The sequence below is a fragment of the Nelumbo nucifera genome, chromosome 1 (genome assembly GCF_055504915.1).
Source record: "Nelumbo nucifera cultivar China Antique chromosome 1, China Antique-T2T, whole genome shotgun sequence".
Lineage (NCBI taxonomy): Eukaryota > Viridiplantae > Streptophyta > Magnoliopsida > Proteales > Nelumbonaceae > Nelumbo > Nelumbo nucifera.
Genome location: NC_142649.1, coordinates 178,018,058 through 178,038,748, shown reverse-complemented (window position 1 = coordinate 178,038,748; position 20,691 = coordinate 178,018,058). Strand labels below are relative to the sequence as shown.

The following is a 20,691-nucleotide window of genomic DNA, read 5'->3' as shown; positions in this document are numbered from 1 at the left end:
TTCGGCATGGGCAAAATCAAGGAGTCGACTGCGAGTCACTCCCAGAGCCTAAGGAATTGAACCGACGCTTATGAGCTCATCGAATTATTCATTTCAGGCCAAAAGGAGAAATCTACTCCCTTCGCCGAGTTACTTTTGGCTCGGGAGTGGGGGGCAAATGATGAGGGGGGATTTGGCCATTCAATGATATTGTGACACATGGCACCTCAGAAGAACTAGGTGACACCCGAAACCACTTTGGCAACAACTTGCCGTAGCCAAGTTGATGGTGTCCCACTTGGCAGCCTGGCGGCCTGGTACAGGCACGATCTAGCCTTGGCGCGAGCTGGCTGCCTGGCACATGTGCGACCTAGCCCTTGCGCGAGCTGGCAGCCTGGCACAGACGCAAGCTGGTAGCCTGGCATAAGCGCGACCTGGTGGCTTGGCCCAGGCGCGACCTGGCGGCCTACGAGACGTGCTCACCGACAAATTCGACATGCATATCCTAACACTCCCACTATCCTTGGAAGTTGGTCAACGTACCGAACGATCTGGAGGGTGGTTAACGTGCATGGCGGTTACCTCCAGGAATCTCCACCCACTTAGACGACCTCGCGGAAATCTCGGATACGGTGCGTGAAGCCCACGACAAACAATGCTTACATAAATCCACCAACCCCAATGACATGGGGGGCAAGTAAGCATATTCTAGCTCTCATACTTTATGATTTTTGGCTCGTAGTCTACTATGAGAGTACTGACTTAAGCATCAGAGCGACCTCGCCGGGTTAGCCACCCCGGGTCCTCTGACATTTGGTTCCTTGCAGGTCTCTAAAGAGCAAGGAAGCTCGTCAATCTAGCTCGTCACTAGGCAGCTCGGCACCATGCAACTCGCCACTATGTTACGGTCTGGCACAGGCTTAGCCTTGCCTATGCTTGGCAGGCTTACGTTAGGGACATCACCGTCATTTTCGCTTATAAGATTTTTGGGAGAGTTGATGTTATCTTCAGGCAGACCACCAAAATCTTAACGTACTCTTGGAGGAGGGGTGGTCGACCTCCTTGGGTACCTAACCTTGGCACTTCTAGGCCTTCATCCCTTGCGGGGCGGCCCTGGTTAATGGCTAGCATGGCTACCAAGGTTCTTCATGGGCGTACACATGCTCATGGGGACAGTGTTGGACCGGCACTGCGCTGTCGACACTCAAGGAAGACTTGGCATGCGGGCCTGGCTCAAGCATGGCTCTTCACCTCGCCAGCCCCTTGCCCAAGCTGAGTGAGCTACCCCGTTGCCTCTAGCGCACAGGTGTGTCTTGGCCCAAGCGGTTGCCTATCATCATGGCACACAGGTGTCTGCCATCATTTGCATACAGAAGACCCTTCACATCGGTGCCAAGTCACCTCTTCGGTGCATAGTCGCCTTGCATTATGGTTGTCCCCCTTTAGCACGTAAGCGACGCCTCCCATGGACCGGTCTGAGCCAGGAGAGTGCCCCAGCCATTGGACTTGAGGTCATGATCCAGTGCTACTAACTCCGGTGGAGTCATCTCATCGGGCAACTCCTAGCCTTTAAGCGCATCAAGGCTTGTCCTGTACGCCACACGGGTTTCTTCCGCTGTAGAACTACCCCCGTGACAGTTGGTATCAGAGCAAGTTGGCCAATTGCTGCCGCAGTTGGTTTTCAGCAGATTAGCCCAGAGCCAGTTGAAGCGGTCATTTCGACAAGCAGCATTTTGTGGGGTGCGGTCCCTAGGCACTTCCACCCAGGATCGAGCAGGTTTCAGATCAGGCCCGGCAAGAGGCCATTCATTGTTCTTGTCTCCATTCCAATGACCCTAAAACAGCTTCCCTTGCGGGGGCAGACGCATTGGTTGTCCTCATGCGGGGGCAGACGTGTGAGCCTTAGTAGGAATGTGCGTACACTGTCCGAGCAGATTGCTTATCAGGCCTGGTAAGAGGCCATTTCATTGTTCGTGTCCCCATTCCAATGACCCTAAAACAGCTTCCCTTACGGGGGCAGACGCATTGGTTGTTGTCCTCATGCAGGGGCAGACGCGTGAGCCTTGATAGGAATGTGGGTACACTAGCCGTTGGAGCATGGCGGTCCTACACCGACAAAGTATCAGGTGGACATGCTCAGTTTTCAGGTGGATCACTTGTAGCAGCAACAACTCATCACAAGGCGAGTGCATGCTCGGCAACATCATGGGTAAAAGTTGCCACACTCGCACAGAAAGCGGTCAGGTCTCCTTGAGGCAGCAGCAATGAGGCCCCCTCGGAGTGAAGATGTAGCCCGAGTCGGCGAGGCGAAGCGTAGTTTCGAGGGCCAAGAGAGCATAAGCCATGGCTAGTTTCAGTAACCCGAATCGGCGAGGTGAAGTCTGCAGGCCAGCATGGTGAAAGGGTACCCAGGTCATCGCCAACATGAGGAGTAGACCTATCAGCGTGTTCGGTAGCATCACTGAAAAACTACCCAGAAGACAGTCGAGCCTTGAGGTAAGATGATACATGGGGCGGACCTCCGCGAAGAACCACACACATTTCTTCGAGGGCCCTTCTTTCACAATTCAATGGCATAGCCATTGCGCGGTTTGAGTAACCTCAACACTGGGGGGTGAAGTCCAGGCAGGCCGGCATGGTGAAATGGTTCCGTCTCCATAAATGGACACCAACATAAGCAAGACCCGGGCTATCCAGACGGGCCCTGGAACTGGCAAGGAAGTGGATGGCGCGGGACATAGATGCCCATTCACGAGGAAGACCATTGTCGAGGATGACAATGGATTGAGTGGGGGAGCCTGTTACGGTCTGACACAGGCTTAGCCTTGCCTACGCTTGGCAGGCTTACGTTAGGGACATCACCATCATTTTCACCTGTAAGATTTTTGGGAGAATTGATGTTATTTTCAAGCAGACCACCAAAAGCTTAACGTACTCTTGGAGGAGGGGTGGTCGACCTCCTTGGGTGCCTAACCTTGGCACTCCTAGACCTTCATCCCTTGTGGGGCGGCCCTGGTTAATGGCTAGCATGGCTACCCGGGTTCCTCATGGGTGCACACATGCTCATGGGGACAGTGTTGGACCGACACTGTGCTGCCGACACTCAAGGGAGGCTTGGCATGCGGACCTGGCTGAAGCATGGCCCTTCACCTCGCCAGCCCCTTGCCTAAGCTGAGTGAACTACCTCGTTGTCTCTAGCGCACGGGTGTGTTCCGGCCCAAGCGATTTCCTATCATCATGGCACACAGGTGCCTGTCATCATCGGCATATAGGAGACCCTTCACATCGGTGCCAAGTCACCTCTTCGGCGCACAGTCGCCTTGTATTATGGTTGTCCCCCTTTAGCACGTAAGCGGCACCTCCCATGGACCGGTCTGAGTCAGGAGAGTGCCTCGGCCATTGGACTTGAAGTCATGATCTAGTGCTACTGACTTTGGTGGAGCCATCTCATCGGGCAACTCCTAGCCTCTAAGCGCATCAAGGCTTGTCCTGGCCTACCTTGGCCTGGATGCCACACGGGTTTTTTCCACTGTAGAACTACCCCCGTGACAACTAGGCAACTCGCCACTAGGCAGTTCACCATCGGGGAGCTCACCAACAAGTAGTTTGCCACAAGGTAGTTCGCTACCAGGCAGTTCACCACCAGGGAGCTCACCACCAAGTTGTTCGCTACAAGGGAGCTCACCTCTAGGCAGCACATCAAGGTAGATCACCTCCAGGCAACTCATCAAGGTAGCTCATCACCAAACAGATCATCAAGGTAGCTCACCTCCAGCAACTTGCCACCAGGGAGCTCCACTTCAGCCTCTGAGTCACCGACCACATGGGAGCAGAGGAGACGACGAGGTACTTAGCCAAACAATTGACATATCACAAAAAAATTGATACATGACCATAAACAATTATAACAGTTACCATCCTCATTTTTATTATAAAAATTATAGAAATATATAATAGTTATAGAAAAATTAGGGTACAAGGGTTTAGGATGGAGAATAATAAAATTATAAAATACTATATAATATTATAAAGTACAATTAAAATAACAATAATTAACGGGGCAATAATAGAAATAGATATATAATTAAAATAATAATGACTAAAGAGGGATAATATTGAAAATAAATAAACGGATTACTCAATAATAACTGATGGACAATAGTGAAAATAGAAAAATCAGTTATTTTGACATAACCATTCTCATTTTTATAAATGGGTACAGACAAATACAGATATTCTTTTTACCTTATACGTACATAACATTTGACGAGTGCTCTGAAGCCAAATCAGCATATACTTCTACCGAATCTATTTTTTTTATACCATCATTGAATGATGGTCGTGAATTTTGTCGATGATCACATATTGAGATTTGATAGAGTGACAGCACCGAACACTATCAAGGTATCAAGTTGAGCTAGATCGGGATCCGGTGGCCATTATTCATTAACAGCTGGAGTGGGGTTGACCGCATTATGTATGGAACGGAGACGGATCGCATATACGTAATTGTGAGATTTGAATGACAAACATTCCATGGAATGGAATGGCGATAAAATCAACAAAAAATCGTATGTTCACGGCGACATGGTCAAAGTTAATAATATATGTCATGTTCGTATATTTTTGGAGCTCCCAACTCGTACATGACACATCCGGGGATATCATAAGAAACGTGCATGCAAAATTAAGGCCGTTCATCATACTTTTCCTGGTCCCACTAACTATCCTCCGGCCGCTTCAATGCTGAATTATTGATGATGATGATGCGAGATCCACCAGGCACCAGCGATTGTTTGGATGTACACGTGAGATAGTTCACGTGAGAATGGAGGGAAGCTCAAACTGGGTGCATGAGCAGTGCCACGTTGCCGTTGTTTTCTAGAGCCAGACAGCTCCCACCCCACAAGAACCAGCGGTGTCTCACTCTTGGCTGTTCATAAATAATGCAGGAGTGACCATCGCGTTCTGTTTATTAGGGTTTCGATACCCATTCGATTTTGGTGGTAGGGAGGGCTTTCCCGTTAAATTATGGCTTGTTGGGGCTGATCTGACGGACGATTCCTTGTTTTCGGAGTTCAGATTTCCGTCACTTTACTTGAATGCTCGAATTGCGAGAGAGAATATTCAATGTCTATGGATTCTGACACGGTTATGATTCCCGTTAAATATTGAAGATGTCAGGGGCCATAGTCGTAGGACGATTTTCAGCATTTTAAGAGATCTGATCTGATTCGCTGGTTGAATCGCTGAGTGGCTACATCGGGAACTTATCTGGGAGAATTAGCTCTTAAGATAGATTTCTAAGAAATCGAAGAGTTTTGGAGGGAGGATCCATTCATTTTGTTGTAATCGAACCTGGTAGATCATCTGTATCCATCCATTGTTATTATTTTTTACTTTTTTTATTTTCTTTTTCCTTCTAGAGGACTCTTTCTTCTAGGTTTAGCGATTGCTTTACTAGATCGGTTGCTCATGTGGAGGATCTGCGATGTTTTCGTGCAGCTTTAGTGGTTGATGAACACAAAGTTCTGGCATTTTAAGCCAGTGTCATTTGGTTTAGATGTTATGCAACGCTAGCTTAAGGAATATAGTCTTTCAAGGTGGGCATATTCGGAGTTTTTCCAAGGAGAGAGTGAAATTGAAGAGGCATCTTTGGAGGGATTTGCATGCCAACCCGGGAATAACTTATCCTTCTAATCGCAAATTTAGGGGAATTGTAAAGATGATGGTGGATACAGGTGCACCTGCAGAACCAGGATCTGTTGTTGATGTTCTTCCGGAGAAAGAAAGCGTGGAAAACAGTGGCTATGCTAGTGGTGGATGGAGAAGGTACTTCTGATTTATTTTTCCTCCTTTGCTGTAATCTGCATTTTGTGTATTTTTGTGGCTGAGTTGCTTCTGATTCCTCCGTTTTTTTGGGTATTGTTGACATTGTTTCTCATTGTAATATTGTATTGTCATTGTCGTGGAGAATGCAGATGCTTGTAATTTTGGTTCTACTGGTTCTCTTTTCCAGATGCTCAACGGCGCATACTTCCTTCGATTGATGAACGTTGTGTTTGTGTCTCATGATTAAAATAACAATGTTGTCAAATCATTAAGTGTCCCATAAAAGGATACACATTATCATCATCATCATCTAAGCCTTGTCTCAACTATATGGGGTCGGCTACATGAATCATGTTTCGCCATTTCCTAATGGTCAGTGCAATATTCATGTTAAATTATGAGTCCTTAATCATTTCTTGCTACTTAAAAAATGTATGGTCTGCCCTTAGCTCTTCTTGTCCCTTCAACTCGTAGCGTTCTAACAGTCTTTAATAATTTGTAACCTGTTTTCCATGAAGTTAGCTAAATTTTGTTAAGGAAAAGTAGCTAACATTTTATCTGAAATTCCAATCCAGGTAGTGTGGAAAATTAGAAATCCTTATTGGAACTAATACATGGTTGATGACACTTACTGCGACATTTAAAACACATAATTTTGTTTTTGATCACTTAATCTCTAAGAAGACCAGCCTATTAATAAGCATTATGAGTGTTATACCTCACCTTGAGGCAACTCCCAAGGAAAATGTGATGCGGCTTATACCTGAAAGAGTGAAAGTAGAAGGCACAGTCCGTACAACTTGAGATGTCTCAATTTGTGTGTGTATAATAGAGAACTGGTCATAATTTAATTTATCTGAATTGTAGGAATGGTATAAATTGTGGGATTTATGAATCAAATCATAGGATTCAAATAAAAATTGTAAAATTTTTGCAGAAAAGGATTTGGACATAAGATTCAAATTGAAACCCTTGGGATTTGTGATTCAAATCCTGAATTTATCGTAAATCATAAGATTTTGACATGCCGTGTATATGAATTTTAATTATATTATATCATGCTATTGAATATGATGAACAACTTACATAAGGTTGGGTTTAGAAACAACAAAAGTGAAGACTTTGGAAGAGTCTAGGGGAAGAGACAAAAATACTCTTTTATTGAGAAGATCAAAAAGATCATAGTTCATTTAGAAAAGCAAATTGACATGCGTATCACCTAGTAATGGATATGCTCTCCAATAAGGCTTTTGAAAGTTCTTGAGTATCACCCAATGACTTGAAAGGCATGCCTAGGCACATAGGTGAGGCCCATTTTAGGGTATGTGCCTTAGGTCCTAGGCACAACACTTTCAAAAGACGCACGCCTAATGTGCCTCAGTCTCTGCCTAGGCGTGCGCCTTTTTAAACTTTTATGTTTTTTTTTTGAACCTAGCGGCTGGGAACCCCTATTTGCCAATGTTGTTCATTCATTCATTCATCATAATAAAATATATTCTTGAAAGGCAATTAAAATTATAAAATCATTATTTTTTTGTGCGAGAAGTAAGAATTTAAGACCTTAATGTGGACTTGTTTGGGCTTGCCTCGAGGGGCTTGCTATAAAGGCAGCTCATAGAATTAGGAATGCAATATGTTTTACATCACATTAGTTACTTGAAGTAATGCAATTGAAGAAAAAAGAGATTGTGGGTTTTACATGCTTGAAAATGTTTTATATGTTGATTTTATTTTTAAATTTTCATTTGAATACATTCATGTTATGTTTATGTATTTTAATTTTAGATAATAGGTTTTTTAAAACATTTATTTTAAAATTTAAGTCTATATTTTTAATAATATTATGTTTTTTTTATTCTTTTGCATTTTTTGATTTTTTGATTTTTTGGCATTTTTTGTATTTTTGCGCCTTGCTTCAAAAAGTTGTGCACCTCGGGTGCAAATTGCCCCTTGCGCTTTTAAAACACTAGTCTCACCTAGTATGCATCACATAGGATGTTGTCAATTGTCATAGGTTTTAGGTATTTACTTAAGTTAATAGTGAAGGTAGTTTTGCATGTCCTTAACTACCACAAACTCTAGCTATCTAATAGCATATTTTCAAAAACTGAGGTGGAATGTTATCAAAATATGTTGGGTTATTTAAATGTTTGGCAAGAAACCTAAGGTCCTCTTTAGATGCTTAATTAGTATTAGACATTCTTTAGCATATATGGATTTTCTGCAGGGAAATCTGAAGCCACTTTCCCCCTTAAGATAATTAGCATGCATCATGGAACAATCAATTTAGGTTGAAAGTATCAGTATGATTGGACACCACCAGCTAAGGTGTGTTTGAAGCTGAATTTGATGGTAGTAGTATGGGTAACCCAGGACCACCTGGAATTGAGGGAGTAATAAGGGGTGAAAATGGGGGCTTGCAATGTATTCAGGTCTAACTCTAATAGGGGAAGGAAATACCATCCTTGCAGAGCTATTGGCAGCAGTGTTTGGGGTGCAAAAGGCTAAGGAAATCATAGTTGATAGATTGGCTATTGAGGGTGATTCTAACAAGTAATTATCAGCTGGCTAATGAAGAACAGCAAAGCGAATTGGAACTACAGAAATGAAATCAGATGCCTTAACTGGTTCTCTAGAGATATGCAATTAAAAGTTAAATTACCAAAACCAGCCAACAACTTGGCTGATGGGCTAGCAAAACAAGGGGCTAGTAGGCGACGGTTGTTTTGGGCTCAATTGTAAAAAGGTTGTGTTGGGGTCAGATAGCAGGGGATGTTCTCTAAAAATCCTTTTGAAATGTAACGTTACAACCTCTTGTTGTAGTTAGTTTTTGATTAATTAATGAATCTTTTGCCTTTTGTTAATAATCCAAAAAAGTATCGATATGATACTTCCGATATAGAGCGTATTATATCTTTCAAGGTCACCGATATAATCTATCCTTATGGTTATGTTATTTTAATGTTTTTAAATGATAAAAGACATTGTATGACATAAATTGACAAATTGTTAGATCAAAGTAATAAAAATACAGAAGAGTTTCCATTGTTTGAAACTCTTGATACACAATTTTTTCATATCAAGAGCCTCAATACTTTGATCCTTGCAATCAACCAGAGGCAGTCCGGTCAAGTAGTTGCAGTACATATTGGCAGAAGCGGGGAGGGTTGGAACCATTGTTTGAGCTTGATAGTATCCTTGGCATATGGTCAAGTTGAGACTATTATTTGATTGGTTTGACCTTAAAGAGTGCCTATATGAGCAGGATACCTGGTCTTCTGCCCAATGACTCCTTACCGAACTGGATTTAGTATCATGCTGTTCCTCTTCTTCTTCTGGAAATGTACATCTTCAGTTGAGATTCAACTTTTAAATTCATAAAAGCATTTAGAAATATAATAAGAAATTCATAATAGTATAAGTTTGAATTCATTATTATTAATGGAGTTATTAATTGTTACTGATCAATATAATCCAAGTGCTTAAAATATTCAGGATTGAGGCTGAGTTAAGGAACATAATAATAAAAGATCCTGTCTGTAATTATAAAAAAAAAGATCCTGTCTGTAGGATGGGTAATGACTAAATGAATGGGGGCCTTGGAGCATGCCTCTTAAGATTTTTCATGCCCTGCCTTGAATATTAATACTGATAACTTGCACATTTTGTGTTAATTCATGATGTCAAACTGATTGTGATAGGCGTACCATTGCCCAAGGACTTTGCAGATCAGTTGAACCTAGAATTCCAATTGGGTGCTCTCTTCTCTTTCTCTCCTCTCTTTTCTCTTCTTTCCTTTCCTTTTCTTGGGTATGTTAATTTTCTGCTGGTATCTATGTAGCTGTCAGAGCCCAGGGGCATGGGAACATTTTTGAAAGGAAGTCCCTGCTTCGACAGGACAATGATCTAGACTATCTTGCTGGACTAGGTGACAGTACTTACATGCATTCATATGAAGCATATTCAAGCTATATTTATTTTTATTTCATGACTGGTGTTGGACAGTATTATCTTATGAAGCATGAATCTACTTTGACTCTTACTGAATAATTAAATTTTATCATTCCTACAATGTGCTTTCTCAAATGGAAGGTCAATACGTGGTTGGTCATTCATATTTTGATTGATATGACAGTGAAGATGGAAGGCTCAGCTATGGCTATTCAAGTTTTAGGGGGAAGAGAGCTAGCATGGAGGACTTTTATGATGTCAAAATGTCGAAGATTGATGGTCAAACAGTCTGTCTATTCGGGATATTTGATGGTTAGATATTCTCTTGCTATTAAATTCTGGTTAAATTAGTCTCAAGATTAATTTAATGGTATAGTAATTACATTTTGTACACAGAATAATGGGATACATGGTGCAGACATAAGGATTTTAGCTTGCTATGAGTATGCAATGAGTCTCATATAAACACTAGAAAATGTGTGTAAATTACTTAAAAGGAACAAAAAAAAAAGAACCAACCAATAACTAAACCAAGGAAAGACAATTGTTAGTAGATCAAAATCCTCCTGGTGTAACCCTGTATCCTGATATTCTGGGTAATGGTGGTTGCCTTCTCTCTTAAGTGTTAATGGTAATTACCTTTAATCATGCTAATACTATAAATTTTAACTTCAACCTACTAAAAGTAGGGTTTAAGATTGATTATGATATGTCATGACAGGTCATGGTGGTTCTCGTGCTGCTGAGTTTTTGAAGGAACACCTCTTTGAGAATCTCATGAAGCATCCACAGTTTATATCTGATACAAAATTGGCTATAAGTGCGTTCACAATTTTCCAATACCCATCTCTACTAGTTGCTTACTGCTGCTACAGGATTATACATCTGTTGAAAATCTGGCAATGAGAATGATTTTGTGCAGGGCCCAACACATTTGCCTTGGGATCATATACAGATTTGGAAATTAGATAAGGCAACTTAGAAAAAGTTGGAAAATGGAATTAGAGGAAAAAATCATGTTACTCGTCATACAAAAAAAGTGATGGAAACTAATTAATTGTGTACAAAGAAAGAGCCTAAAACTAATCATCTCAGCTAACAAGTCTGCTTCATTGCGTGTTTACTGATAATATATTGTCTGTTTATGCAGTGGGCTGTAATCCTTAGGGCCTAGCTTAAAACATGACATTATTAAAAAGATTCTTCTTCGAATTTCTAAAGGTTAATTACTTAATTCTTGAGAAGCTTCTAACAATCTGTCACATTATTAAAAAGATTCTTCTTTGAATTTCTAAAGGTTAATTACTTAATTCTTGAGAAGCTTCCAACAATCTGTCAGAGAACTTCTCTGAAATCTTGATACCAAGCAACATACATTTTGTAGTTATCTCTTTCCTTCATCCTAGAAAGGTTTGAAATTCTTCATAGTTTGCACAAGACTTAGTGCAGCATAGAACACTTTGTTCCATTGTCAAAGTTTATAAGCCATGGTCTAGGTGATGGCTTCAGTGCTATGAGGTGGTAAGAGTAGCTGTCAATGGCAGTCTTGCTCATATTTTCTTAACAAATTGATCAGGGAAGTTTTTGGGGCAGATGGTGTGGGCTACTGCACAAAACAGTTTTTAACCCATGAATATGCCTCCGTTCTCATTTTTATTTGGCGACACTGGGCAAACCTGCAGGTGAAACATATCAACAAACTGATAGGGACTTCCTGGAAGCTGAAAGCAATACTTTTAGGGATGATGGTTCTACAGCATCAACAGCGGTTATGGTTGGTAATCGTTTATATGTTGCAAATGTTGGAGATTCACGTACAATAATATCAAAAGCAGGAAAAGGTGCTCCTCACATCTTATTTTTTCATTCCACTAATGGTTTTGATAAAATTTACCTAGAACCTGCTAACAATATAGAATGTCTTTTGTCATTGAATCAATTACAAGATGGTTTTGATCAGAAATTTAAATGTCCGTTTAGTTCATACTATTGAAAAGATGACGTGGATGAGAAATATCGAAACAAAAATGTTATTTTGATAGGCTTTTGGAATTTCTTGAGGTATATCATTAGGTGTTATATTTCTTCCAAGAGTCACAACCTATAACAGTAGTAATAGTAATGGAATCATTTCATGACCTTAACTTTTTTGACAAAGTAAAATTTGTTTTGGTTTGACCATGATAATTAATGGGTCAAAAACTCAAAATCAACATAAGGTCCGTTCTTTGGTGGTTTGGTTCTTGCAATGATTTACAATTTCCTTTTAATCATGGTTCACAATTTCCCTGGAATATAGCAAAAATTTCCCTTTCCCAAGGGATGGACTAATAACTTCTCCTGTTAAAGAGCTGGTTTGTCGAGGAAAGGTATGATTGTTTGTAAGGTAGTGCCAGCAGCAGTGGTGTGGTCAATTTGGATGCAAAGAAACAGGAGGCTATTTGAAGTCAAGTTCAGTTCAGAAGAGGTAGTTTTAAAGGGCATATGGGTGGCGACTGGCGACACATAAGTTATTCAAGAATTGTCCTTATAGCTCTTTTTTTGAGCACTGTATTCTTTTTGTATGATTTTGGAACAGAGGTTTTTTGGGATGCACAAAGTTTTTCCTGCCTAGTCCAGTGCCTTACTGGGCAAGCTTTGCATACATTCTCAGCTTTCTTAATGAAATACTTTACCTTTTTTTTTCTCTCTCTAAAAAAAAACTAATAAATGTTATTTGAAAAAAGTTAAGTATTTCAGGAACATTTTCAATATTTATGTGCAAATATTCGAAGTTTTAACAAAAATTATTGGGGAGTATCACTGGTTTATTGAAGATTAAATGAAAACAAATTGGAGCATAGAAAATGAGTTAAATGAAAACAAATTGGAGCATGTCACAGATCTGCTGCACTTTTGCATAAAATAAAAAGGGTATTTGGAGATGTTGATTCTAAACCTTCCAATCAAATGACTCCACTAAGATACATGGCAAGTTATTGGTCTGACCTTTAACCCCCATAAAGAAGAATCAAATTTCAAGCCTAGACCTAATCTAGATTATAAAAAAAAAAAACTCACAATAGGATAGATTAGCAAGACATTTTTATGCATTATTTTACCTTCTATATCATTTGCATATTGATATTTATACTAGTCAAAATATATTCATGTAAGTTATAACATCTAAATATTGTTCTTGGTTGCCTTGTTAAAATGTTTAAGGATTACAAAGAAAAATTATTTTAAATTAAGATATGGTACAAAATAAGGTGTAGACATATTATCATAAGCTATTTTGCTTATAATTTTATTGAGCAGTGAAGGACTTTTATACACCTCACAGAAGTTTTTGTGGTAATCAAGGATATGAAAGGTAGCTATCACATACTAAACACATGGACCCCAAAATACACCAACATCACTTAGGCAGCTATGCAACAATGTGCCCCCTACCATTTAACCTTACCTTGGTCCCTTAAAAGTTAAAACTATGGGTAATTATTTTTTTTGAAATTCCAGAGCATGAGTTTCCCTTTAGATTTCTTAAACCTTCTTCACCATTTTTCCTTTTCTTTTTTTTAGGGGTGGGGAGGCTAAAAATTAAAGTTTCTCAAAAAGATAGCTTGGCCATCTTTTTTTATCAATTCTAAAGATCTACTGTGGTCATTAATACATTATCTACTCCTAGCTATTAGAAATGGGTAAAACAATACCAGTTTTGATGTAAATGTTAATGTTTAATTGTATAAGGTAGAGGAAGAGGTCTTGCTAGCCTACCGTTGTGAATTGATAGGAAATGTAGTAATGTACTCATAAAATGAAATTCATGGAGTGTGAGTTGGAGATGGATATAAACCAAGTGAGGAAATGTAGGAATAGATTGTAGTAGTTCATTGATTCACTCATCTAAGATGATTATACTTTTAGCAGATATATCTCCCTTGTCCTTTTGCTTTATCTAACTGATTATTGATGAATGATGATTGCTGTTATATGCTCTATTAAAAAAATATTATGTACACTATTAAGGAATATTAAATTTTGACTAAAATTAGTAATGATAGTTTTTATTTCTTGCTTGATAGCCATACCTTTATCTGAAGATCATAAACCTAATCGAAGTGATGAGAGGAAGAGAATTGAAAGTGCTGGAGGGGTTGTTATGTGGGCAGGTAAACTTCTGGCTTGGACTATTGAAACTTTACCTTTAGCTGAATTGAATGTGTTGAAGCTTGTACTTGCAATGTTACTGTGAAGACATGTACAGAACACCAATAGAAACTGAATCATGTGTGTGCTTACAGTAGTTATGTGATGACTTTTAGCTTGAGATTCTGTGCCTGAAACAACCATTTTTTGTATCTTTTCAGTGTGTGAATTCTGGATTCATTTTCTCCAGAGAAGAGACTCAAGTATGGATACTTGACAACAAAAAAAAATGTAATAAACCAAAATTCAAGTGTTGTCAAGCTTAAAATGTCACATTTGGATCCAGGAATTCATTGTTGCAGTCTGAGGAGAATAGTATTGGAAAGCTCATTATTTGCTTCATTGCTTATATAGAATAACCTCTGTTTCTTTCAGCCTAAATTGTTCCCAGAACAGCTGCTGGGAACCGTCTTCCAAACACATTTTTCTCTGCTTAGTAGCAGCACCCAAGAAGACAACAGATCATGCACTGAGGCAGGCATGGCCCAGTAAAGGCTTGATGGCTTGATGAAATGGCTCTACAGAGCTGCAGCCACTGCACAATGGATGCAGAGATGGTCAGTGGGTTCCTCTCCCTGTCCACACAGATCAAACATCTTGGGTCTTGAATCTGCAAACCCCTTCTCAGCAGGTGGTCTTAGTCAAACATTTTCCTAGAGCAGTCGCCCATAGCAAGAAGTTCAGCTTGAGGGGAGCACTTGACTTACAAATCTGCTTAACTGAGAACTCCCCAGTCCCCATTCTTGTTGCACTACCATCCCCACCCATCCAGATGTCCCTCCCTGACTGTTTTATCATTTTAAAACCTGCAGAAGTTTACAAACAAAGCCCAGATACTGATCAAAGAAATTCCTATTAAATATATGAACCTACACAATACTTCCAGCCTCATTCACTGCACAATCAGTCACAGAACAATTCTTTTTATCAGCCAGCTGAAAAGTTGAGGAAAAAGAATTTCAAGAGGCCTTTCCGAACACCAGGGATCTTTCCGAAAAGAAAGATTCAACCATCACCTACCTTGTAGCAGATTCCTTCTAAAAACTTGTTATAAAATTTCATGATACCTTTCCACAAAGAAAAGCCATAAAATGAAGTACTTTCAGATGTGCCCACTCGCCCCTTCTTAGGCTTTTTTTTTTTTTGCTGCAATTAAGCCCCTCCACTATCCTTCTTACTCCACCCCAAATCTCCACAACCATTTACCCAGCCGAGCCAAGTTGAAGTTCTTGATTCTTCTTATGCTCAAGCCTCCTTTCCCCATTGGGGCACAAACTTGTTCCCAACTGGCTAAATGAATTTTCTTCTCTCATCCTTTCCACAAGAACTCTCTTTGATATTCAAGGGTCATTTACTAAAACACTCCTTGTAGTTTCATGGAATTACTAAAACCTACCTTATAGTTTGAGTTTTACTAAAACACCCCCTATAGTTTGCAACCAATTTACTAAATCGACCTTCCATTAGATGGAAGTGGAAAATTAGAGTTTTGACCTTAACATTCCTTCAAACAAATTTAATCTACAGAAAACAAAAATGAAAATGTCATTCTTGTCCCTAGTAAAATGTGGGCAACACTATTCGGTAAAATTTGTTGTCTGTTTCAAGAAGACACATTGCTGACAAAGAATCCTGGATGCCATTATTCTCTCTTCTTCATTCTGCTGAAGCCAAACATTCTTTGATAGATCTGGAAATCAAACCTTGTTTCTTTCTAGAAGTTTGGTATGCAATTTTAGGGGTACTTTTGGAATAAAAAAGCATGGCCCATGCCCTTAAAACATTTTTTGCTCTGTTTTTATGGTAAGGGCATCCCTTACCATATTTAGACAGAAATACAAAGGATTCTTAACAGAAGGTTGATTAGGTAAATTGGTTGCAAACTATAGGGACTGTTTTGTAAAACGTAAACCATAGGGTCGGTTTTAGTAAATTTGTAAAACTCGTGGGGTGTTTCAGTAAACAATCCTATATTCAATTTCTTTGCCACCTTCACAGGAATAGGGAACAAGGAAAAGTAATAGGTTGGGAGGCTAGAAAGAGTGCTTTTTATGAGAGTGGTCCCCCCACACCAATAATGATAACAGCTGATATTATTAAAATATGTCCATGGAATGTAAGTTATAATAATTGATTGTGTAATTTTTTTAAACATTGGAACAAATGGTGGATCTCCTTGCTTCACACATTGCAGATGTCTATTCTCTAGGCCATTGATTTTTGTGTTTCTTCTAAAGGATGGTTGAACTCTGTTCTTTTTTGTTTCCTTTGACATTATGATGCTGAGAGTTAGGTTAATTGTGATTTTGATGTTGTAATGTTATCATCCTCTCACCAAAGGATAAAGGAGAAGAAACAGAGAAGAAGCTTTCATGATTGCACCATCTCTGATTGAATGAAGTGTGGGATAGGGGATTATTTGTTTCATCGATTCCAAAAAAGGCAGAAAAGTCCACCAGAAATCTTAGGATAGGTTTCTATGAATATCTAAAGGAAACTAAGGTCTGTTAGTTAGATATAACTCATAATATGGGGTTTCAAGTCCTAAAGTTCTCCAAGGAGTATTCTATTATTCCTCTTACATTGAAAGGATTAACTTAGGCATTTTGTTTAAAACTTAAATTGATATATTTCTGTTGTGGCTTTTCAGGAACTTGGAGAGTGGGAGGCGTTTTGGCAATGTCCCGTGCTTTTGGCAACCGTTTACTAAAGCAATTTGTAGTGGCAGAACCTGAGATTCAGGTATTTTGGTGGTCCTTGACCCTTGAATAGATCTTGGTATTTCTTTCTGTTTGGAGAAACTGCTTTATTTGGTTTCCATGTCCCATTTATGTAATTATCCAATGGCTCCCAAAAGAGAAGAATTGATATATATATATATCAAAGAATACTAGGAAAATGCAATTAGATGGTGCCAAGGTGTGGGGAGCAGCCTTTGGCACTTTTTTTAAATGAGATTAGAGAGTTCTTTGGTGGACTGATAGTTGATTGGTTGAGGTAAGATGAATGCTTGTTTAGCTTGGCTCTCAGGGTGATGAGTGTTTATGCATTAGTGTGTCCCTTTTACTTGAGGTGGTGAATGTTTTTTATTCAGCAGTGTATACCATCTCATGTACTCTCAGCTTTTGAGGTAGTACTACAATTCATTAGCTTTTTCCCCCTAAAAGGAATTCTCTTATAGGCAATCCAAAAAAAGGAAATGAGTTCTCTTACAGGGCAATGATGGGCCAGGACATGGACAAATGATATCATCTCTTTCATGTTTGCCTTTGAAAGGGATATGGGGGAAGGTTGCCTCTTCTTTTTATTAGAGCATTAAAAATATAAAAATTAGTGGTGAATAGAAAATCAAATTTCAAAGAGATTATTGATGCAGAAGATTCATGGAGATTTCTCCAGTCCTATTTGGTGCTTTTTAAGATTGTTGGTACTGCAGAACTATGAAGTAAAAACCAAGTAGTCATTTGGAAGTTGGTTTAAATCTGAATCAGTGGTATGTTGATGAAAAGGCTGCTATTATAAGAAAATTGTATGAGGACCATCCTGTAGTAAACCGAGTTGTCTCTAGTTGATATATAGTATATCTTATTGATAGTCTATAGTTAATTCATTTGTCAAGCTGTGAAGGTGGATTTTGGATGTCATCTGAGTTTGAATCCAACAATTTTGGATGTCATCTGAATTTGATTGGCCTAATCAGGTGGATTTGCTCTTTTTTTTGTGGTGAAAGAAATAGATTTCATTAAGAAGAAAAAGCAAACATAGCAGCCTCTTAGCAGAGAAAACAAAAACGATTTCATTAAGGATTATAAAAAGGAGATTTCAATATCAGAGAAAACAAACACTGATAAAAAAATATATCAGAGAAAACAAACTAAGAAGACTGCAAAAGCAATCAAAATACATCAAATCATGGTTTTTCAATCCAAACACCAGTCTTGATACTTTTGTTTTGAGAAAACAATTTAGCAAAGTCCTGGCATTCAGTTCAACAAATGGCAAGGGAGTTGGGACTTTAGGAAATAGAAGATGACTGATGGTAGTTGGTGGCAGACAAACAACAATTGGTGGCACAAATTCAAACTTGAGATGATTCACGGCTTCACTTGTGAACTTGAGATGGGAGATGGCAAACAACGACATGGCAGTTGGTGGTAGATGCTAAAACGGTGAGATGGTGAGACCTTCATGTCGGCAGTAGGTGGTGGCAAATGCAGAGATGTTGAGAGTGGTAAAGCCCTTGAACCTTCATGGTAATAGCGGTAAAGACTGAGTTGCAAGAGGGGAAGGGGCTTTGCACGCGGGTTTGGGACAATGTTTCAAAATGAGGCGTGACGTGAGGCGTAGTTCAGAATGCAAGAGGCATAAGCCTCCTTAAGAAGGGGGGGGGGGTGTTAGGAGGAGGATGAAGAGGAAGGGGGGATCCCATTTTTTCTTTATTTTTAATAAAAGTCAAGCCCCCCAGCTAAAGAGGCAGGGGGGCAAACCACTTTCTTTCTCCTTATCTTTTCTTCCCTTCCTTTTCCTTTTCTTTTATTTCCTTTTCTCTTTTTTTTTTCTTCTCTTTCTTTTTCTTTCCCTTTCCTTTCTTTTCTTTTCTTTTCCTTTTCCTTTTCCTTTTGCGTTTCTTTTTTCTTTTTGTCTTTTTATATGAGATGTGCACGAGGCGTACACCTCTAGCACGCCTCATGAAAAAAGTGCATAAGGCGTACGCTTCATAGGTGTCAGCACCTCAGGGCGTTTTGTGAGCAGTGCGCCCCCAGGTGTACGCCTCCCACACCTTTTAAAACACTGGTTTGGGATAAGGAGCATCTCATATTTAATTTATACTAGTAACTAGGTTGCATGAAGTTAGGGTTAGGGATTGGTTAAGGGTTAATGATGTGATGTCTCAATTGTTGGGGAATGGGAAAAGACTGTTAATTATCCATATAGCCTTTAACTTTCAATAGTATGGAACATTAAAGAGAATGTAAAATTATATTATGTTATTTTAGTAAATGATTGTAAATATATAATATACTTTAATAATGTTATATTTATATATGATCTAATAAATTAGTAATATTGTATATAATTATGGAATTGGATTTTTATTGGATCAGGCTGGGGTACTTCCGAATCTTTTTTTTTGTTAAGTTGCTAAAAGACAGAAGACTCTACACCACCAGTGAGAAGAAGTGATTTGTTACAAGTTGAAGAGTCTAGATAAAGCTAGGAGCAGACCACAAAGGGAGCATGGATTGAAGTAGTAATAAATGATTTAACGGTCCATAAATTGACAATGGATATGGCACTGAACAGTGTAATGGCAGTGCAAGATTCATGTAGGAGCCAGACCATAAAGGGCATGGGTTGAAGTAGTTAAGACCAGGCTTAGTTAAGTTGAGGCTCTGCTTCAGTAAGAAAATATTCAATTATGTTCGTCTGACTATCCTTTTATGGCAAAAAAAAATGTTTTTTTATCCATTTCACATCGAAGTGTCATTAGGCTCTGTTTGGAAAGAGTACAAATACATATAAAATAATACAAAATACAAGGTTTTGCATTCTACATATTTGTATTTGTACTCCTTCCAAACTGAGCCATTGGTAAAATTTGCATGGAATTAGACTTTTCTAAAGTTTTTTTAATAAACTAGATGTGCCTTTATTTGACACGAGTTAAAAATGACTTGCCAGAAGTTTAAAAGATTTCCCCCTTCATAGTTACAAAGCAAGCAATTGTCTGAATGACTGAATCATCGGAAGAATTAGATTGGTCTGTATATAACTGTTCCAAGAGTTGCGTAATCATAGTTTCAGGGTTCATGAGATAACCTGCATAAATGTTTATGCTGATGGTTACAAATTATGAAGACTTAAACAAGTTCAGCCATTTTGACCGTTTTATGTGCATGAATATTGATGAGGTCCTTGCCAGTTAACCATAGCTGTTTATGTGAAACATTTATAAATGTGAACCTCATGTCAAATGATTGTGCGTTTTACAGGAAGAAGAGTTGGATAATGAAATCGAATTATTGGTTCTGGCTACTGATGGGCTTTGGGATGTAGTCCCAAATGAGGTCAGTTTCAATCCCTTTAATGTCGAAAATAATCTCCAAAACAACCTAATCCTTTTTCTTATGGGAGACTCAAATTTGAGCTCTTCACAATTTCTTGCTTTTCTTTATTGACATACAGTGCAAATTCAGATGTGAAAATCCTTTTTATTTGTGTTGTATTTGCCACCGTAATTTTCTAAACGAACAAGCAAGACTTGGGCCTGGTTTTGTGTTGTTACTCTCAGGACGCTGTTAACATTGCGAGAACGGAAGAAGAACCCGAGGCAGCAGCCCGAAAGTTGACAGAGACTGCTTTTACTCGTGGGAGTGCCGACAACATTACTTGCATTGTGGTGAGATTCCACCACGAAAAAACAGAATGCAGTTCGTCGTTGAGAGGGGATTAGAAACAAAATGTTCGATGTTCAGAAATATTAAATGTTTGAAAATTATAGGTGGGAATCTGCCTGTGCATAGTCCGAATCAGCATATTAAAGCCCAAGCTCATCTTATTTTATATTTCCGGTTTCCTATTGTGTTGCTTTTCCTTTATTTTTTCCCCGGGTGTTATGATGGCAGTAGGGACTGGCAATCTATCTGGCTTTGTCTATAAAATATTGTTGTGTACTTCTCTTTCTGATATCATTTGGTTATTCTAATCTGGTTGGTGGATGGTGTATCGTGCACCTGC

At 39.3% G+C, this 20,691-nt stretch overlaps 1 protein-coding gene across 2 annotated transcripts; it reads left to right on the top strand.

Annotated features, from left to right (window-relative positions):
• The first annotated feature begins 4,864 nt into the window (after window positions 1-4,864).
• On the top strand, window positions 4,865-20,642 carry LOC104600376 (putative protein phosphatase 2C 76). 2 transcript variants are annotated; one of them, XM_010263283.3, is made up of 9 exons: window positions 4,865-5,340; window positions 5,485-5,811; window positions 9,947-10,074; window positions 10,484-10,582; window positions 11,445-11,603; window positions 13,830-13,916; window positions 16,604-16,695; window positions 19,947-20,021; window positions 20,246-20,642. In XM_010263283.3, the coding sequence occupies exons 2-9, from the start codon at window positions 5,543-5,545 to the stop codon at window positions 20,405-20,407; spliced, it is 1,071 nt and encodes a 356-aa protein (XP_010261585.1). In that variant the 5' UTR covers window positions 4,865-5,340; window positions 5,485-5,542; the 3' UTR covers window positions 20,408-20,642. The 2 variants fall into 2 exon arrangements, with proteins under 2 accessions (XP_010261585.1, XP_088751537.1); XM_088895411.1 differs by lacking the exon at window positions 10,484-10,582 and having other exon boundaries at window positions 4,887-5,340.
• Window positions 20,643-20,691: the final 49 nt, after the last annotated feature.